A 20,050-nucleotide genomic window follows, 5' to 3' on the forward strand; every position below is an offset into this window, starting at 1 on the left:
TTATTAAAACGCGCTTCAAAGGCGCGACTATAAACTAAATAAACACGTGATTTTAGATAACTTAAGAAAAAATCATTTGCTTACGTAGCCCAAACAGGCCTTCCAAGTTGATCATTTTATTTAATCGTCGTTGAATAGCCAACCCAATTTTGAGTTTACGACTACCAATGAACCGACTACGACTACCTTCTGGTTTTGAACCCAATCCAAAAGACAAGGGAACTCCAGGACAAAATATTGGGAGAAATTTTTCGTTCAAAGACGTTTTTGATTGAACAATCGCGCATTTGCGTTACATGGAGTGGAAAACCTCCCACGACTGGCCTGACGGCAAGGGGACTCTAACCATGGCCCGTCTAACACTGAGAATATTTTAAGTCAGCACTGCGATTGGTGCGAAATTCATATCAATCAGCCATCACTGGGATTCGAACCCAGTTCACCTCCTTGCGAAACGAACGCTTTATCTCCAGAACCACCACGTCTCCCGCGTTGATCACTAAGCTTACCTGACGTAACAATAAAAAATAATTAAATATTTAATACAGTAGAATAAACTCTTTTTCCAATTAAATAATGCTGTGGGCTAGTAAACACCGTTAATTGTATAGTTAAAACTTTTGACAAAACAGATTAGTCTTCAGTTTTGATAATTCTATATAGGGCCAATATCGGAAAATAGCTGCCCTTTGAACTCTTATTGAGCCAAGATTCATGAATATTGGTCCAATAAGGGCCCACGTTATTTTGCTTCTGGGGCCTATTGTTAAAAAATTGCAATAAGTTCATTTGGAAGAGACGTTTGGAAAATGCTTTTTTCTAACCAAATCGAAGACGATTTTGTTTTGACAACTATAGAATAAATAGTGTTTGATAGATTGCAATTTCATTTGATAAAAAAAAAGAAAGAAAAAAATACATAAAAGCAGTATACAGAAATATACTGCATACAAACATTTTTAATAAAATTTTACTCTTCTCTTTTTCTCGTTTTAATCAAAATTATCCGCTTTAATCACAGATATTTATAGACATAGACGAATTAGAAGAAAAAAGTGTGGATAATTTTATTTGTGGATGCATTTAACAAAATAAAGCGATACAACGCCCACCTTTCAAAAAATAATAGCATCACCATCCAATCCGGCGGCGCAAAATAACGCTGACAATACAAAGAATTACAGGTAAAGCGCCGCGGGTATGAAACAATGATCTGCAGTAGGGAAAGGGAGCATTTACACACAGCAGACGAAAACTTGAATGACAGGTATGGAGCAAGCCAAACTATAGCCAGAGAAATGAACCGGTGAATGAAGAGGGGCAGGGCAACCGGTTCAAGGTCGTTGGGTCGCGGTTTCCCTCAATTACCCCCGGGGGTTGTGGAAATTTCTCCGTTAGCGATTGGGGGATGGGTAAACTATGAATTCCGAACCACCCACCCTTTTCAAGGTGACTTCAATTCGGAAGCTGATAAACTCTGGGGTTTGTGATTTTTTACAAAAGGCGCCATTATTTAGTATTTAAGATTATTCGTGTGATGATAAATCTGTTTAAAAATCGACTTAGAAGGAATAAAACTGAATGAGATATTTAAATGTAAACCTTTTCCAGACTCAAGATAGAATGGTATTAATTTAATTTTCTAAGAAAGAACACATTTGTTTTAATTTAATATTTTTTCTACTGTAAAAATTTTTATTCATGAAATACAGTAGTGGTCACAGTTTTTAAGTAAATTTAAAAAAAGACGCCATTATTTAGTATTTAAAAGTGTTCAACGACAGTTGAGGAAAAGTAAACGTTAGAATAGATATGAATTGGTTTATTTTCTTCATATTTATAAATTTTTACAGTTAACTAAAACAAAATTAAGTGTTTTGCTAATTCACTTCCACGTGAAACTACAAAAAATCAGGGTTCCCGCTCAATTTTATAAATTAAATCTCCTCATTTGTTAAGATAAATTTCAATTAACTTACATTACATTTTCGACATAAGAAACATTTTTTTTTTTTTTATTCAATAAGCATTGAAGCTTAGTTTTTGATAGACATATGTCAAACATTAATAACTGTAAAAAGTTAAATTTTAAAGTAAAGGTTTAATAAGTAAATTTCCCAATACAATACATAAATTTTAGTTAGAAACAAAATTTTGCGTAAAAACAACAAAATAAATTTAAATTTAATGTAACATAGTTTATTAAAAGAATTACATCAATCATATAGCCAGTAATTTAATATTTTACTAGCTAAACTTGTTTCTACTCGATAAAACTAAAATTAATTTACAGAGAGCTTAATTTTTAAACTCCAGTATTATGGTCATATAAGAATAGGATTTATTAAATAAATTGTAAGGAAAAGTTTGGAGATAAGAATGGTTTTACAAAGAGTAATTTTAAAAAATTAGAAATTAATATTCTTATTTAATAAACTTTAAAAAAAAAATTACAATATTGTAGCACACTTTTTATAAATGAAATAATAAAAATATTTGTTACTTATTTTCTTTAAACGTTATCGCCAAATTATCGTAACTTTCTAAAATTGCTTAAAATTTTTTAATTGATTTTTTTTTTTACTTTTAGTTCCTAAGTCAAATTCGCAGACAGTTCCAGTTTTTTTTTTCTGGACAGACTCTTCTCAAAATACTTAAAACTCAATAAATTTAGTCGATTATTTCAGTAGTACGAATGATTTATAAGTTTGATGATTCATAAGTTTTCATTTTCAATAATACGTATGATTCGATTTAAATTCAAAAGTTTTCAATTTGACAGACATGAATGTTTGAATAAAATACGAAAGACATTTAATTTCACTTTACCAACTTTTACAGCCGCCTCCCATCGGAAGTTTTTATTTTATAAATTTAAAGTCATAGCAAAATTAATACTTTCGACTAGCATTTTATAAATATGCTAAACACACATATTGAAAGTCTGATGGTCATTTGGTTCGAATTAAAGGTGTTAACGAAATACATTGCTGTCAACATGCAAAGGATAAAACGATACAGATTTTACGAAATATAAATTCCATGCTAACGTTTATAATATTTCGTAATATATTGAGTAACATCTAAAGTGTTTTAAACACATGAATTTTCAGGATTTTTATAGTCTATAAAACACAACAAAATACATTTCACTAACAATTATTAATTTAAATTGACCGGAATATTTTCCATTTATGATTGACAGACATTAAATGAGCTTAGACAAGATAGCTTACATTATTTTACAATATTTTTTAACTCATAAATTTTAATAACAGATATTTTGAATTCCTTTCGGGTAGTAATAACCTATGTGGCAAAATCGCGGTGACATGGTGACATTGTCGTAGAACGTTAAGAGTTTTTGCAGAAAGATTTTTTTGGGGGGAAGAAAAAATTTTGGTTTTCTTTTCTGCAGAAATTTACACGTAAAATTTAAGTTGTGTATTAAAGTAATCCCTTTTTGTCGTATTCAATTTAAGGCGATAGTATCGTAAATCCATGTAGTGTTTCGATTGCATTTACGGCAGCTATTAGTTTTCAAGTGGTTTTTAATTATCCTGATATATTTCAGACGATGTGAAAAATTCTAATCGTGCATTCGAATATTGACTTCTTAAGGCAACGAGTCTATCAATTTTTTTTTTTTTTTTTTTTTTTTTTTTTGCAATTATTGCTTTTGATTTTCATAGTTTTTAAAATCCGACATTATTTATTACAACAATTAAACCTTGAAACGAAACACATATTTGAGTAACCCCTTTTGGAAGAGTCCGATTCGAGCGATTTCGTCGTCGATCTGTTTTTCGGTATTTACTGCTACGGATTTCATGACGTTTAATTATTTTTTTTTAATGTGAAAATGCGAAAAAGGAAATAATTAATGCGTTTTTTTCTCCAACAAAAAATTACATATTCAATAAAAATATATATACATTTTTTTGTAAACACAGCGTTTTCATTACTTTAAATTAATAACATAACATATTTTTTATTATTGAAAGTATCTAGCAGAAAGATATTAGTGCTAGAGGGTGTTGTCGCAGACAGCCCGAAACAATTCTGCCACAGGGGTAATAACGCATTCAATTAAATTCACAACAAAAAAATCATGAAGAAGGAAAATTTTAGAAAGATGAAAAAAGAAAATATTCAAACTGATTATTTAAAATCGGCATACTTCAGAATTTAGCTGTAATACTTATTTTAATTACTCAAGCAAATAGTGAATCAACTAAGTAATAAATCTTGATAGGGATTTTCTTCAAATTTAGGAAATTTTCTGAAATATACAAAAACTAGGAGAATTTTTGATTAAGTAGACCAAACTGGCAAAATCCAGTTGTTTACCGAAAAATCCAGAGTTGGCAGCTATGGTAATTATAATAAAAATAATAAAATATCAGTTATAATTATCAACATAAATGATAATACGTTCTAAAATCTAACTTCACACACTTGTTGTGTCAGTAAGAAAACGCTATATCCATGACACCTTTACGACAGACAACTCCTTCATTACCTCAATTCACAGTGTTGTTTACAACATTTTCCGAGCACATGTCTCAAGAAAAAATACAAATCTAATCTGCGACAAAACAGCTGATATTTACCACCTGCTTAACAAACGCGTGGTTCAGAGTTCACCACCAAGCCCTCTCTATTTCCATTAAAAATAAAAAATAAAGTCTTTGTAAGTGCTGACCCATAAAACGTGATTAGGGTTCTAGAAAACTACAACTCCGCATGATGGTTATACGACAGAAAGGGCGGGTAAAAAAACAAAAAAAAACCGGAGAAAAAATATATTCTTGACACGTGCTCGGCCTGGTTAACATGTGATCTTCAGTGATGGGCAAAGAAACGCGAATGGCAAAACCGATTTCGATATTTTACAGTGATAGATTCGGAAAAAAAGAGGTAGGTACGGTATCATAAGAGTGAAAGTGAATTTTAAGACACTAGCAACTGGTTGAACTTGAAAGGGGATGATGAGACGTGAAGAAACACGAATGAGTTCTTCCTATCGATTTATGCCAGTGACGTATACGGGGGGGGGGGGGGTCAACTATTGATCCCGAAAAGTTGAACAATGTTTTTTGTTTCGGTAAACGCTTTTTCGTTATTAAAATCTTTAATGCTATCGATAAAAAGTATAAAAATGAATAATGAATTACATATTATAAATGAATTATATATCTTATGAATTATATAGCATATTTGTTCTTTCCTGAGTTGGAAAACAACATTTCTAGCATGTTATTAAACAAGTTTCATCATGTTCAAATTTTAAGACTATTGTTTCCGTTGGGGTTGGATAGAAACCTAGTAAGGAATAAATCCAAATTAAATAAATTTTAAAAAATTAAATTTTTAATTTAATTAAATTTTGGAATAAATCTAACAAAAAAAAGAATTACAATTAACAATTACTGCTAAAATACAATAACAAAAATAAAATAAATCACAATTGTTTGGATAAGTATTAAATGAATAGTTTTAAACAAATAAAACTCAATATAGTACAAGAAATGTTAAATTCTTAACATTTACTTGAACAAAACAAAAAAAAAGGAAATATTTTTGCCCTTTTTAGTTTCATATAAAATTTAAATATCGATAACATCTCAAAAATAAAAATATTTTTTTAATAGTATTTATGCTATTTTTCTTTTCCTCAATGAATAAGTACACTTATATCTAGATAAATCATGCGTTTTTAGATTATTTTTACTTTAGACTAAATATTTTGTTTAAAAAAGATTACACAGTAATTGTTTAAATTTTTTTTTTTAGAATATTAATGAATTTTTATTAATTTTATAAACCTTGTCTTTAATATGAATGAAATAAATAATTGGGGAATTTAGCGTCCTTAATTAAACTAGATAGCGATATACAATAATAAATAATAAATTATTTTAACACTTAATTTTTTTACTTATTTTTTAATTCAATTTCTTTCACTTGATATGAGAAGAAAATCTATTTCATCTGAAGCGGTTTTCTTATTGTGTACAAAATTACCAATTCCCATTGTGGTTTTCTTGTACTAGAAAATTACTACTTTATATGATGGTAGAGCTAAATAAAAGGCAGAATAGAGGGTTAAGACGGTTAATTTTTGAGGAATATTGCTGACGTGTTTCTTAGGTCTGGTTAATATGTGATCCTAAATGTCGGATTAGGAAATAAGCATGGTAAAGCTGATATCGAAATTTTAGAGGGATAGATTCAAAATATTTATATGATATTTGAACTCAAAAGGGAATGCTGTGAAGAAGAAAGAATAAGTTCCTATCGATTTATGCCAGCCATTGACATATTAGGGGCTTTTTCAACTATTGATTCCGAAGAGATGAACAACGTTTCTGCCGTCGTAAGTAAAAGAACTTCAATACATTGTACATCAATATGATGTAAAGTATTAACTAATGAATTAAAGGAAGATACTTTGTGATTTTTCAAGTGGAAAAGCAAGAATATTTGTAATTATATTTTATTTTATAACCGTCGTGGAAAAACCGACTCATTTTGGGTTTACGACTACTAATGTTGAACTCCGTAGCCTTGTAACTTTCCAATCCAGAAGACAAGGGATCAAGTATCGGGAGAAATTTGCTTTCGTGGAGGACATTTTGATGGAACTAACCCGCATTTGCGTTACATGGTGAGGAAAACCATGACAACTTTCCACAGTTAGCCTGGCGGCAAATGAAGTCTAAGCCATGATCCGTCTACCTAAGGATATTTTAAGTCAGCATTGTAATCGGTTCGAGCCGGGTGCGGAATTCCTGTCGATCAGCCATCGGTGGGATTCGAATCAGGCTCACATCAAATCTTGATATATTATATTTTATTTTAAAGCCGTCGTTGAACAGCTGGCCCAATTTTTTTTTTTTTTTTTTTTTTTGGTTCTACTCTTGGACTACTAATGTTCAACTCCGTAGCCTTGTAATTTTGAACCCAATCCAGAACTTAAGGAACTCCTGGATCAAGTATTCGGAGAAATTAGCCTTCGTGGAGGACTTTTTGATGGAACTAAACCGCATTTGCGTTACACAGAGAGGAAGACCACGAGAACCTACCACGTTTAGCCTGGCGGCAAGGGGACTCTAACCCATGATCCGTCTACCAATGAGGATATTTTACGTCAGCACTGTGGTAGGTGCAAGGCGGATGTGGAATTCGTATTGACCAGCCATCGCCGGGATAGAACCCCGGTTCACCTCATTGGAAGGCGAACGCTCTATCCCCTGAGCCATCGCGGCTCAAATTATGATATATGGAGGGCCTGGGGATTCCGGAGAGCAATTTTGAAGAAAAGAAAAAAACACTACTCCTTTCCAGGTAGACAAAAAGGTGTTTCTGCAAGAGCTGGCCCAAATATTTTCTTAGTGCACCCTCTTGATCCCTCTTTTGGGGGTCCGCTAACTACTCCTAATTTTTAAAACGTTTGGAAGCCTACTCATTGCTTATAAAGCGATCTATGGCAGCTATTATTCCGTTTACTACGGTGTATCTTTCTAGATTTTCCACACTCGTGACAATAAAAACAAAACATCGAAATCGATTAAATGTTGAACATGATATGTGCGTTGCTTTGTCGAAAACTATCCCCCAATTCAATTTGTTAATTAAGGAAAAGCAGCAGCAACCATCACATTAAAAATTTTAGTTATAAAAAATTTTTATGCTATTAAAATAATAAAATTAAATGTTTTCTAATTATGGATGTCTTTTTGCAATTATTTTTTTCACAGGGGGGTGGTCCGTGACTTCTTAAAAACTTTTAAAAGGGGTCCATTATACCAAAAAGGTTAAGAAACACTGGTGTAGACAATGCAGTTTAGCTGGTGAAAATTCCAGGCAGTTGTAAAGTACTTATATGGAAACAATACAGGGACAGTTGATATAAAAAATGTCGTTTATTACTATGGGGTGGAAAAACTATTTTTTGTTACTATGTTATCCAAAGACCTACATAAAATATGCTATAAAAAAAGAGGATGGGAAGAAAAGGGACACATGAAAGGAATTATATATTAAACAAAATTCTTTCGGTTACTAGTTTGCTTGATTTAAGCAGGTTATTATCAATGTGTAGAATTATTTCAAAAGTGTATACAAACCTTTACGTAAAGTTTATTTATTTTTTTATTTTCACGGCAAAAATAGCCCTCTAACCTTCCTGAACATCTATGACTAGCTAGATTACATTTTATAACGTAAATTGTTAATGCTAATGTTATTTCAAAAAAAAAAAAAAAAAAAAAAAGGGTGGTAGAGAGAAAGGAAAAAATATAATCAATAGGAATCCTGAATAAAGGAATCTCAAAAAACAAAAAAAAAAAAACTGCTCTTTCGTTTACATTTTAAATAAAATATACAAGCTCCAACATATTTCTTCAAAATTCCTCAAATTTTTAAAATACGCCATTCAAATACCTTCACAAAGTCTACATAAGTCAATCATCCCTAAATACAACCTAATTAATTAAATACAAATTAAATTAACTAAAGTTTAAATGCTTCTTATCAAAATTTAATTCATGATTTATTTAGTTAGAGATAAAAATGAGTTCGAGCAAATATTTCTTATTGAAACCAGATATCCACCTGATTTTTTTCGAGCCTGAAATTACACAATAAAATAAATCTTTTAACCAAATAAAACAAAAATAGTAATTATAAAAATTTTCTAGCTCCTCCTTGAGAATAATAAAGTACGTAAACATACGCAAAACATTACCCCCCCCCCACTCAGCTTCTCTGGAATCAATCCGAAATATCGGCATGTTTAGGCATGTATGTATCAAATTTCATTAAAATTGAAAATGACATGGTAAAATAACGTACATTTTTTTTTAAAAAACACCTCACATGCATTTCGGTTTCGTTAAATATCGATATCGAGCCTTTCTAGTGGTGCAGATAATATTATAAATAAATCAAATAAAAATGTCAACTGTCGCCATTATTTGTTGCCATATAATGGAGACGGTCAAGCAAATACAGAAAAGAAAGGAAAAAAAATGGACATCCTTTTCGGGTGAGTGAGGTTGAGGTGAAAAAGGGGATGGGCCAGCAGGAGCGCGATCAGACAGTTGCGTGTACCGTTAAATGCTCGCAGCACGATATATCCTTTTCCTAAATTCTGGAGCGAGAGGATTGGTTTCGGTTCAGGGGTTTCGGGTCTCTCGATTTAGTTGCCGACAAGCAAGCAGGTGGACTCGTGCAACAGGACATTCCAATGAAAACTATCAGTTCGTATATGTAGGCTAATATCATCATTAAAGCTAAAATAATATGACAAATAAGTATAAGAGGGGTGAAAAAACATTTTTGTCTACACTACGTCTTGATATTAATGCTAGCTATCAGGGGTTTGTCCAGACATTTTGTGAAACGTCCGTTTTTGTAAAATTGTGAAAAAATTACTTATAATTTGTTTGTAATAAACGTTAAGTCACATTCTTTCAAACAGGGTCCGCTTTTGTGAATTTGTGCAAATAGGGTCCATTATTGCAAAAAAACTTTTTCAAGGAGTTTTTAAATTGTTAAGACATACAAGATTATGCTTAACACTGAAAAATAATAATTAAAAAATTAAATTTTAAAAAATAAACAGCAATTGCAGCTACTAAATTAGCGATGCAGCATACAAATATTTGGTATTTAGCCTATACTGCTGAACGCAGAATATTAATTTCGGACGAATAAAGGAAGAAGCGTCTGCCGAAGACAACATTTAGATCGTTTAGTTCAACACTTTCTCCCCCCCCCCTTCCTGGGAAGGGTTTATTCGATTAACAAAACAATAAAAGATAAACAACTTTGTGAAGGGTCCGATTAGAAGATAAATTATTTTGTGAAGGGTCCATTTTTAAGTTAAAATATTTTGAGAAGGGTCCGTTTTTATGAAAAGATATTTTGTGAAGGGTCCGTTAACGGATCCAAATTTCTTCTAAACAGACCCCTGGCTATGTACTTCAAAATGCGTGTTTACAAAAATGGACACACACATAGCATTTTTTAATGTTGTAAATTTAAGTTGTAGGAATTTCTTAAAATTTTAAACTCACTTTATTGTTTAGAATTCTGAATACGAAGACATAGCCTGAAAAATAACACGTGTAATATACTTAGTCACCCCGACCCAGAAGTCCAGGATTCTGCCCCGCAATGATTATAAATAGTGTTTAAATAAGTATCAAAAGTAAGCACGCTATTAACAGTTTAGTCGTGAAATTTGGGTTAAAAACGGAAAAGGTGCATCTTTAGAAGTGCCCATTTTCGTAAACACGAATTTCGAGCGTTGCCCATTTTCGTAAACATGTGTTTTGATCTATATTCATTTTAGTAAACACCAATTCGAGCTGTGTCCATCTTTGTAAACACACGTTTTGAGCTTGTCTATCTTAATAAACAAGAATATTGAGCTATGTCCATTCGAGTTGTCAATTTTTCAAAAAACTTATCTTGAGCTATGCCCATTTTCGTAAACACGCTAATGAGCTGTGTCCATTTTCGTAAACGCGCATTTTGAGCTATGTCCATTTTCGTAAAAGCGCATTTTGAGCTGCGTCCATTTTCGTAAACACGCATTTTGAGCTGCGTCCATTTTCGTAAACACGCATTATGAGCTGCGTCCATTTTCGTAAACACGCATTCTGAGCTTTATCTATTTTTGTCAAACACGTATTTTTAACTTATTCATTTTCATAGATATGCATTTTCCGCTATGCCCAGATTTAAAAACTCACCGACGAAAGATTTTTCTTAAATCAACAGAATTTCAACAGTTCCTTGTGGAAACAATTATAAGCCTCTACTTGTTATGAAACTGACAGAAAAGAATGATTCAGCTAATTTCAAATTCGCCCTCGCAATCGTCAGGTTAAGAATAAAATAAAAAATCCAAATGGCAAAGGTGGAGCGAGAACACTAGGACAGAGGTTAAAACTGAAGGTCAGTGCTAACAGTCGTGAAAGATTCGAAACATTTACTATTTCTATTTGTAATAGAAACTGAAAACAATCAAACATTTGCGAGACAGTACGCAGTAAGTTCTTGATAGTTAAGTTTTAACTCGAATAATGGTTTCATCGATTCTTTTGTCTAGACTAGACCCTGTAAACCCAACTTTAGCGTTAAAGATTTAATAAAATTAATAAATAATTTTATGTTTAAGATAATTTGAACAAATTGATTATTAAAAAAATATTAGAAATATAAAAGCTAAAAGATGAGAGACCCAGCATAATATTATGTGGTAAACGCCCAGTTCGCTACCGCTCACCAACCCCGAAGATTGATTCCCAAAAATAGCTTTTTTTTTTCCTTTTCTTGCCATAAAACAGTTTTTTCTACGAAAGTTGAAATTCTCCACTTAAAAAATATGCTAAAAGAATTCGGCTTGCTTACGCTTGAACCCCAACTTCCCACGTTCAAACATTTTCCTTACGGATTCCATTAAGATCTATTAGTGAACATATGTTATTTTTCCAAGTAATGATTTTTCAAAATAACATTTAAAATGAAGAGAATATGGTTAAAACAAATTCCGTAATTTAACATTTTCGTTTCCCAAACAGAAGGATAATATTATTAAATACAATTTTTGTCGCATCACGTTGTGCATGAAGCTGATCGTTAAGCTGTAAATCATTTAAACGAATTTTTTTAACTGCAATTTTTAATAACATATTAATGAAACTTGCACAAAAATAATAATTGTAAAACGGTTAATAAGATCAGGCACCAATTTAAATAACTTTATCTTAAAATGTAGAGTAAAATTACGTAATAATAATGACAAAAATTACCTTATTTTTAAACTCTTAATTTAGAAAACAATCAAAATCAAAAACGTAATAATATCAGAACAGGTAAATACCTTCAAATTAGGAATGTAAAAATATTAATAGAAAGACAATACCTTATAACTTTAATTAATTTATTCTAATTATGAGGGAAAACTGGATCCTACCATGTAATTTTTCAACATGGTAGGATCAACAACAACAACAATAGAAAACTGTATCAGATCATAATGTTTTTATATTATATTCACCTCATTCCCGACAATGTTTCATGTTCTCCACGGTAGGAGGCAATATTTGTAAAGGTTGTTACAACTTCCGGTAGAATTTCTGCTAGTGTACACTAAATTGTGTAAATCCGCTTCTCAATGATTAGGTAGTTGCAGTAAAAATCTTTTCTTTTTCTATATTCGTCTGATATTTTAAAATATGAAGAACAAATTTTTTCGCAAAAACACGAAACAAAAATTAAATTCAGAACAACTGATTATTCCGAGTTTATGCAAACAAATACGGAAGGTCCAAAAAAAGAAATAGTCACGTCAATGCTATGACGTCAGAAGAGGACCTCAAGACTTCCGGTAGGGTTTGCTTGTATTTTAGGTTAGATGGTGAAAAGAGATAAAGGAAAAGAAGGAGCTCGGGATATTACTAATTAATATTGTATAAAAATTGCACTTTGAAATAAAAATACTGACGAATCTATAGAAGAAAGACTATGTAATTCAAATATAATAGAATAAATAATTTAAACACTTACATAATCGTGAAATGCTTTTGCTTCACTAGAATGTTCACATGTGTCTCTTCTTTCAGGGGCTGCACAATATAAATCCCAAAAGACACTAGAAAGAAAAGAATGTTCCATATGAATTCCAGAAAACTAATATCAACACAGAATAAGAAAATTTAAAATATCTAAAACACAATGAAAATATTAATTAAATCTAAGCGAATTAATTATAAGCAAAATTTAAAAAAAAAAACAAACGAAAATTGTCATGCAAAGAAAGCTCTTAATTAATAGAGCTGTACGACTTATATCGTGAAACGTCTAAATTCATTAAATACCGCTGTTGCGATAGTAAGTGTTACGATATACCGCGAATACAACATCAAACGATTTGATTAATTGCATTTGGTTTACTAAAATATGCAGCAAAATATTAAAATAATGTTAGTTATTACAATTCAAAAAACATCGTGAAAAACCGATACTTCTTGACAATATAGCGCTATATTAACCTCATCATTACCTCAGTTCACATTAAAGTGAACCTTCTTCTTAGCTTCTAAAAACAGGCTTTACGAAAATTAATACTTCTCAAAATTTATACCTTATAAGCTTTTTGGGGATTCCAATCGATGTAAGTTATTTGGGTCGAATTCCACATAAACAGAAGTGATTTTCGTAAAATAACGCCAAATCCACTTGCTCGTAAAAGCAAGTAATTTTAACTATTATATAATGTAGTTATTCTGAAAAAAAAATTTTTTTTTCTTCCTTTGACTTAGTAGATCTGTATGAAGCTTTAAAATTTATATTTACATAATATTTAAAAATAATACAGTCAAGAACATGCAGGTACACGTATGTGTACCTTCGTATGTATCACACAATTTATGACAGCGAAGCAGTAAAGTGAAACAGCTATTTTATTATGAGTATTTAGTTTTATATTCTTTTAGTACAGTCAATTCGCTATAACTCGAAGTACGATAACTCGAATATTACTATAACTCGATTTTTTATGAGGTCCCGGCCCTTTTATCTTTAATTTCATGCTAATTATTCTCGATTACTCGAATTTTACTCCCTGTAACTCGATTTTTTTTTTAAATCTTTTAAAGCAAGAAAAAAAAAGCTAGGAGCTGATATCTTGCCCCTTCCTTTGCAACACACACACAATGTCTTTTGCACTCTTCATGGAGAAGCTAAAGCTGTCCCTCTTGAAGGATGTGAACAGTGGTTAAATGAAACGTTACCAAATTAACTTCAAGGATACAGTGAAAATGGTGTTTTCAATATTGATGAAATGGATTTATTTTTTAAATGTCTTCCAAATAAGACTATGATGTTTAAGGATGAAAACTGCTCAGGTGGTAAAATGAGCAAGGAGCGTTTGACTGTCCTAGTTGGAAGAAATGCGTCTGGGTCAGAGAAATTGCCCTTACTTGTTAATCGGAAAATACCGAAATCTCCCGATGTTTCAAGAATATAAAAACGTATCCTTTGGATTACAAGTCTAACAAAAAGTTTTGGATGACATCAGTTTTATTTGAAGACTATGTAAGAAAATTGGATCGGAAATTCTTCGCTAAAAAAAGAAAAGTGATACTCTTAATGGATAGTGCATAGTGATCTACCTGATTTGAAAGCAGTAAACTTGCAGTTTCTCCCGCCAAACACAACAGCAAAGTTGCAGCCGATGGACCAGTGTATCATAAAGTGCTTCAAACAGTCTTATCGTAAATGGCTTGTCAGAAAAATGATCTTAAATATTTAAGCATTTAGAAGACTTGTAATTAATAAGCATTAATTAAATAATCCAACACTATTTTGAAATTCCAAAACCGAAACTAACGGTAAGTCGAACTTCCGATATGTCGAAGTTTTTCGTCAGTCCTATCAGATTCGAGTTATCGCGAATTCACTGTATTTTATTTTTTTCCAGAATTGTGAAATTTTACCACCAAGAATTAGATACTTTTTAATAATTAATGTTAGATTCTTTTCAATAATTATTTACTTTGCGTGGCTTGCATAATTTAAATAGTTTTGAAACTGCAATTTAATGCAGTACTGCAGTGTACTTAAATAAAATTTCATATTTTTTAAAGTGTAATTTTTTTTTTCTAAATAATTATTAAATCAGTTCATCTGTTGTTGCTCAAAGCTATAATTAATCAATTAAACATAAAATATAAATTAAATCTATCTCTTTTGTCGAAGAGCTTTCCCTTTACTTAATATTGAATTTAATTGTTGGATTACACTCAACTCCTTCTAGAGCTTTGGTATTTTACTCGATTGGGATAAAATTTAAGCCAAAAGTATTTTGGTAGATTATGTAATACTTTTTTTTTTCTTTAAAAAAAATATCACTTCGAATTTAGCATATTCGCTACAGCAATTTGGGCGAATTCACTTGCAGGCTCGTTAATTTTTTATACCAAATAAATTGACCTACCATTTATATTTCAATTTTATGCACAAAGCTATCCGTTAGATTTGTACTCATCTACAGTACATAAAAACGCATTTAATGTTTTTGGCCAATTCAAAAATAACGCGAAAGGTAAACGCGAAATATTAATTACTAGCAACACTTTTCGCCAACAATTATTTCAATCACCATTCTTTAAATAGGAAAAATAACCAGCTAGTGTATAAATTACTTTTTACACTAATCAGTTAAACACACACACATAAAAAAAAAAATTTAAAAAAAAGGTAGGGAAAAAATTATCGCTTTTCAAATTCCAGGTTTTCACAGAATCCACTAGTCTGGTGATATGATTTAATATTATATATTTTATTATTTATTTAGTTGTCGTTTGTTCAATAAAATTAAAATATTTTCCATTTATAAACGTTAAAGAATCTTTGTGAATTTGGTAAGAGTTTCTGAAAAAGAATTATTTAATTATAAATAATTCGCAAAAGAAATATTTAGTTTGCCTTCCATATAACTGGAATCTCCCAAAAAAAAATAATGAAAAGAAAATAATAAAATATAAAAAGCAAGATTTGTAAATCTAAGGCTTACATGCCGAAGAAAAATTTATATCCTTTTATTAAAATGCGAAAAATTATTAAATAAACATTTTTAAAGGTGTTAGCTCTATAGTTTCGTTATTTTTACTCGCAACTTCCGTTCAAAATGCTTATTTATTTAAATAAAGCAATAAAGGATTATATTGAGCATTTGTGGATGGAGGAAACTTGATCTCTTAATACCTGTTGAAAGCCAAGGTAAAGAGATGAATAAGAAAATGAAAGTGAATGGTTGTAGAACACCTCTTTAGTCAAAATGGCAAAGAATAACGGTAGACGAATTTAACACAGGAGACTTGGAGGAAAAAAAAGGTGAGAGGGGATCGAATGGGGGTCATATAGACCGGTAAACAACGAACAATAACAGTGAGGAAAACGGTCGCTGCACGAGGTCGCAAATAGGAATGAATGCGACAGCTGTAAGCGATTTGCAGTTTACACCGCCAACAGCGCCAAATCTCCGGAGCAGCTGAAGAGTCAAAAAGGTAAACGGTAGTTGATGCATTCCGAAGGATAAGCGGGAATTTCAAAAGTACGCGGTTGTGATTTCGTCCATTACGATATTTAGGGCAGCTACTCATAAAGTAATCTAGCTGGCGTTAAACTTATGGATCGTAAAATAGAGGTGAAACAAAGAATAATTTAGGTATCCCCTTATACAGGGTGCGTAGCCAGATTTTTCAACAAAAAATAAGCACCTTTTAAGTACTTCTCAAGCACTCAAAAAATATTTTGAATCACTTTCCAAAACCAAATTATTATTGGGATCTGCGCAGTCATAATTTTTTTTCCCTATCGTTTTCATTTCTTAATTATAACCATAAAATTAAAAAATTTTACGTAATCGTGATAAAATAACTAGTGTCTGATAAATATTGCAAAGAAAATTGTGAAAATCTTGAATTTTTTGTAATTTAGAACAACAATCGATACGACAAACAAAAATCTCTTTTTAAAAGATAGAAAATTAAGCACTTTTTACAAACACCGAATAAAAAAAGCACCTTTAAGGGCTTTTAAAAAACGTAAATCAAAAATAAGCACCTTTTTAAAAAGCTACGCACCCTGCTTATAGTTCATATATATATATTCTGAACTTTTTTTTATCGGATCGCCCACTTTTCCAGTCAGAAAATTTTTAACGCTCCTACTAAAAAAAAAAAAGACTAAATAAAGGATTTTTTTTTATTCCATTTTAAACTTTTTGTGCGCTTTGTTATGATACACTTCTTTAATTATTTAAATTTATTGAAATTATAATGACTAGCGCTTGAAAGCACTTTTATATTTATTTTGATAAAACAACTCATTACTGTAAAATTTTTAAAGTGTTTAAATAAAAATTAATTTAATATTTCACTTTTCGGTTAAAATTAAATATTATATTTCTTATATCGTACAAAAAATAACTATATATTTCACAAAATATATCTTACAGGGTTTAGAAAATTCCGGTTTTCTCAGTTGATATTATTTCTATACGTAAAATTTGAACCTCGCATTTGAATAATCACTTTTTGACTAGCTCAATTTATGCCGATAGTATCGTAAATCCATGTGGTGTTTCGATTATATTTTTGGCAGTTATTGATAATGATTTTCAAGTGGTTTTTAAATATTCACTATATTTCTGACAATATGCAGGGGTCTGTTTAGAAGAAATTTGGGTCCGTTAACGGACCCTTCACAAAATATCTTTTCATAAAAACGGACCCTTCACAAAATATCTTTTCATAAAAACGGACCCTTCACAAAATATTTTAACTTAAAAACGGACCCTTCACAAAATGATTTTTCTTTTAATCGCACCCTTCACAAATTTGATTATCTTCATTATTTTGTTAATCGAATAGACCCTTTCCAGGGCAGAAAACAAGAAAGATGGCTGCAAACGAATTAAGTTTTGTCTTCGGCAGACGATTCTTCCATTATTCGTCCAAAATTAATATTCTGCGTTCAGCAGTTTAGGCTAAATACCAAATATTTGTATGTTGCATCTCTAATTTAGAAGCAGCAATTGTTGTTTATTTTTTAAAATATAATTTTTTTAATTATAATTGTATGAGCATAATCTTGTATGTCTTTACAATACAGTGTTGAGCATAATCTTGTATGTCTTTACAATTTAAAAACTCCTTGAAAAAGTATTTTTTTGCAATAACGGACCCTATTTGCACAAATTCATAAAAGCGGACCCTGGTTGAAAGAATGTGAGTAATTTTTTCACAATTTCACGAAAAACGGACCTTTCACAAAATGTCTGGACAGACCCCTGATATGGAATATTCGAATCGTGCATTTGAATTTCTAATTTTTAACGCAGTCATTCTTTCGATTTTTTGGCGATTATTGCTATTGATTTAATACATTCATTTTAATTTTCGGTTGTTGTAATAAATAATATCGTATTATAAATATCGAATCTTGAATCGAAACACTCATTTAGTAACCCTTTTTGAAAAGTCCAATGAGCGTGATTTCGCCAACCACTTTTCCTTTGGTTGTTCGTTAGTAGTGTTACGTAATCCACGATTTTAAATTTCTTTAATGTGATGATGACTTACAAACTGTGAAAAGGAAATAATTAGAGTGTTTTTCCCTATAAAATGAGAGAATTAGGGCATAATATTAGAATTTAAAAAAAATAACACACATTTAATTAAAAAAATTAAATACAATTTTATTTCATCCAAATAGAGATAAATAATAAAAATATAATAAATATTAAAAAAAAAAAACACTAGGCTTTTATTACTTTAAACTAGTAACATAGTGTATATTTGTTAGTTTCTAAAACTATAGTTACATAGTGTATATGCGTTAGTTTTTAACAGTATCTCGCAGAAAGACATAAATGCTGGATAGCTTTGTGGCAGAAAGATCGAAAAAATTCTGCCACAGGGATTCTACGTAAAATCGACATTGTCTTTTGGAGATATCTGAAAACTGCTTCAGACTCGAGAGTTATTTTAACTTAAGAAACTCTGTTTCGTTGCTAATATATTCATCATATATCTAACATTTAAACATATAATCTTTACGAAGAATACCTTAAAACCATAAATGCCATTTTTTAAAACATAGGAAAAAATGTAAATAAAACTAACTAAAATTTTATTTTTAAAGAACTAATGAATTTTCAGAAGACAAAATAGTAATAATATTTATAAAAAATAGATCAACGAGATCGATACTTAAGTATAGAGAGAAAAGCGGCGTATACGGTAGAATTACTAGTAGGGTGTCGACTAAGAGGAAAGCTATCCACTATTTATGAAACCCACTGCCTTTTAAGCTACAAGTTCACACGCTTTTGAGAGACCCTAGATTTATGATCCCACTTCTAAAAAAGAAATGAGGCCTTCGAATAAGGGTAGCTGAGCATCAACTTTTCAACTGGATATGAGGAACTTTAATAGGAAGTCTTTATTATCTACGCTAATATTAAAAAAATTAATAAAGTAAGTCTTGTTACAAATATTACAAGATGGCTTCTTTGAGACAAAAGAGAAAAAAAAATTCTAAAAATTTCAAGATTTAAATTCGGGTGATATTAACCACAATCAAACGACTCACATAGTTTTTAGTGGATAGTTTACAATAATTAATTAATAGTTTATAATAAATGAAGAAAATAATTCTTGAAATAGAATTGTTGATTTTTTTTAAAACTAAATTCATTTATTGTCTTATATTCAAAAAGTTTCTTGATAATAAACAAAAAAAAAAAATTTATAATAATAACTAAAAATTATAATTTCTAAACAATAAATTTATTTTTAATTTTCTAAAAATGCTCTAGACGGATATGAATGATTTTCCAAAAATGTTTATTACTTTAATATTTTCTGAAATTTATTTAAAATTTAATTAAATTTAAAAAATACTTCGTAAAAAGTGAAAATAATAAAGTTATGAGCTAGAGTTAGTTACTATTCATAAAATCAGCGATGATACAAAATAAAACAAAACCATCACTGGATACGTTTTTATAAAATACTGAGTAAACTTTAAAACTCCATGACCACCTGGCATACAGCGGACTGTAGCCAGGTTTACTCTAATTTTAAATTGCCGGAGCATTCAGGTTTTCCCATTTTCCAGAGGGAGTGGTTACTTCGCAATAAACAATTTAAATGGCAATTATTTGGAAATTTGATCTATTTAATTTAAGTTTTAAATTTTGACATAAAAATTGCATAAATTAACACGAATATCTCTGTATCCGTGGTTCAAAATCGTTGCTTAATAAATAAGTAATAATACGGTTAAAAATAAGTGTTAAGTAATTACTTTTAAAAATTATAATTATTCTTTTGTGTTAAATTATCCTTATATTGTCCAGTTTAGTAATTATGTGCAATCAATTACTATATAATATTCACAAGATTAAAAATTTTCGGAATTTTTTTTACACTCATTAAGAAAATGGCATACATTCTCTTTT

General features: G+C 30.3%; 1 protein-coding gene across 4 annotated transcripts in view; it reads right to left on the reverse strand.

Moving 5' to 3' along the window:
• The window catches only part of Ssdp (Sequence-specific single-stranded DNA-binding protein), a 264,699-nt gene that overhangs the window by 224,597 nt on the left and 20,052 nt on the right, over positions 1–20,050 (reverse strand). For all 4 annotated transcript variants that reach the window (XM_071184737.2, XM_016060249.4, XM_016060248.4 and 1 more), the window contains exon 4: positions 12,586–12,670. In XM_071184737.2, the coding sequence (XP_071040838.1) occupies positions 12,586–12,670 (85 nt within the window). The remainder of the gene's footprint in view (positions 1–12,585; positions 12,671–20,050) is intronic.

The sequence above is a fragment of the Parasteatoda tepidariorum genome, chromosome 5 (genome assembly GCF_982258835.1).
Source record: "Parasteatoda tepidariorum strain Cologne lab strain chromosome 5, Ptep-v5.0, whole genome shotgun sequence".
In the NCBI taxonomy this organism is placed as follows: domain Eukaryota; kingdom Metazoa; phylum Arthropoda; class Arachnida; order Araneae; family Theridiidae; genus Parasteatoda; species Parasteatoda tepidariorum.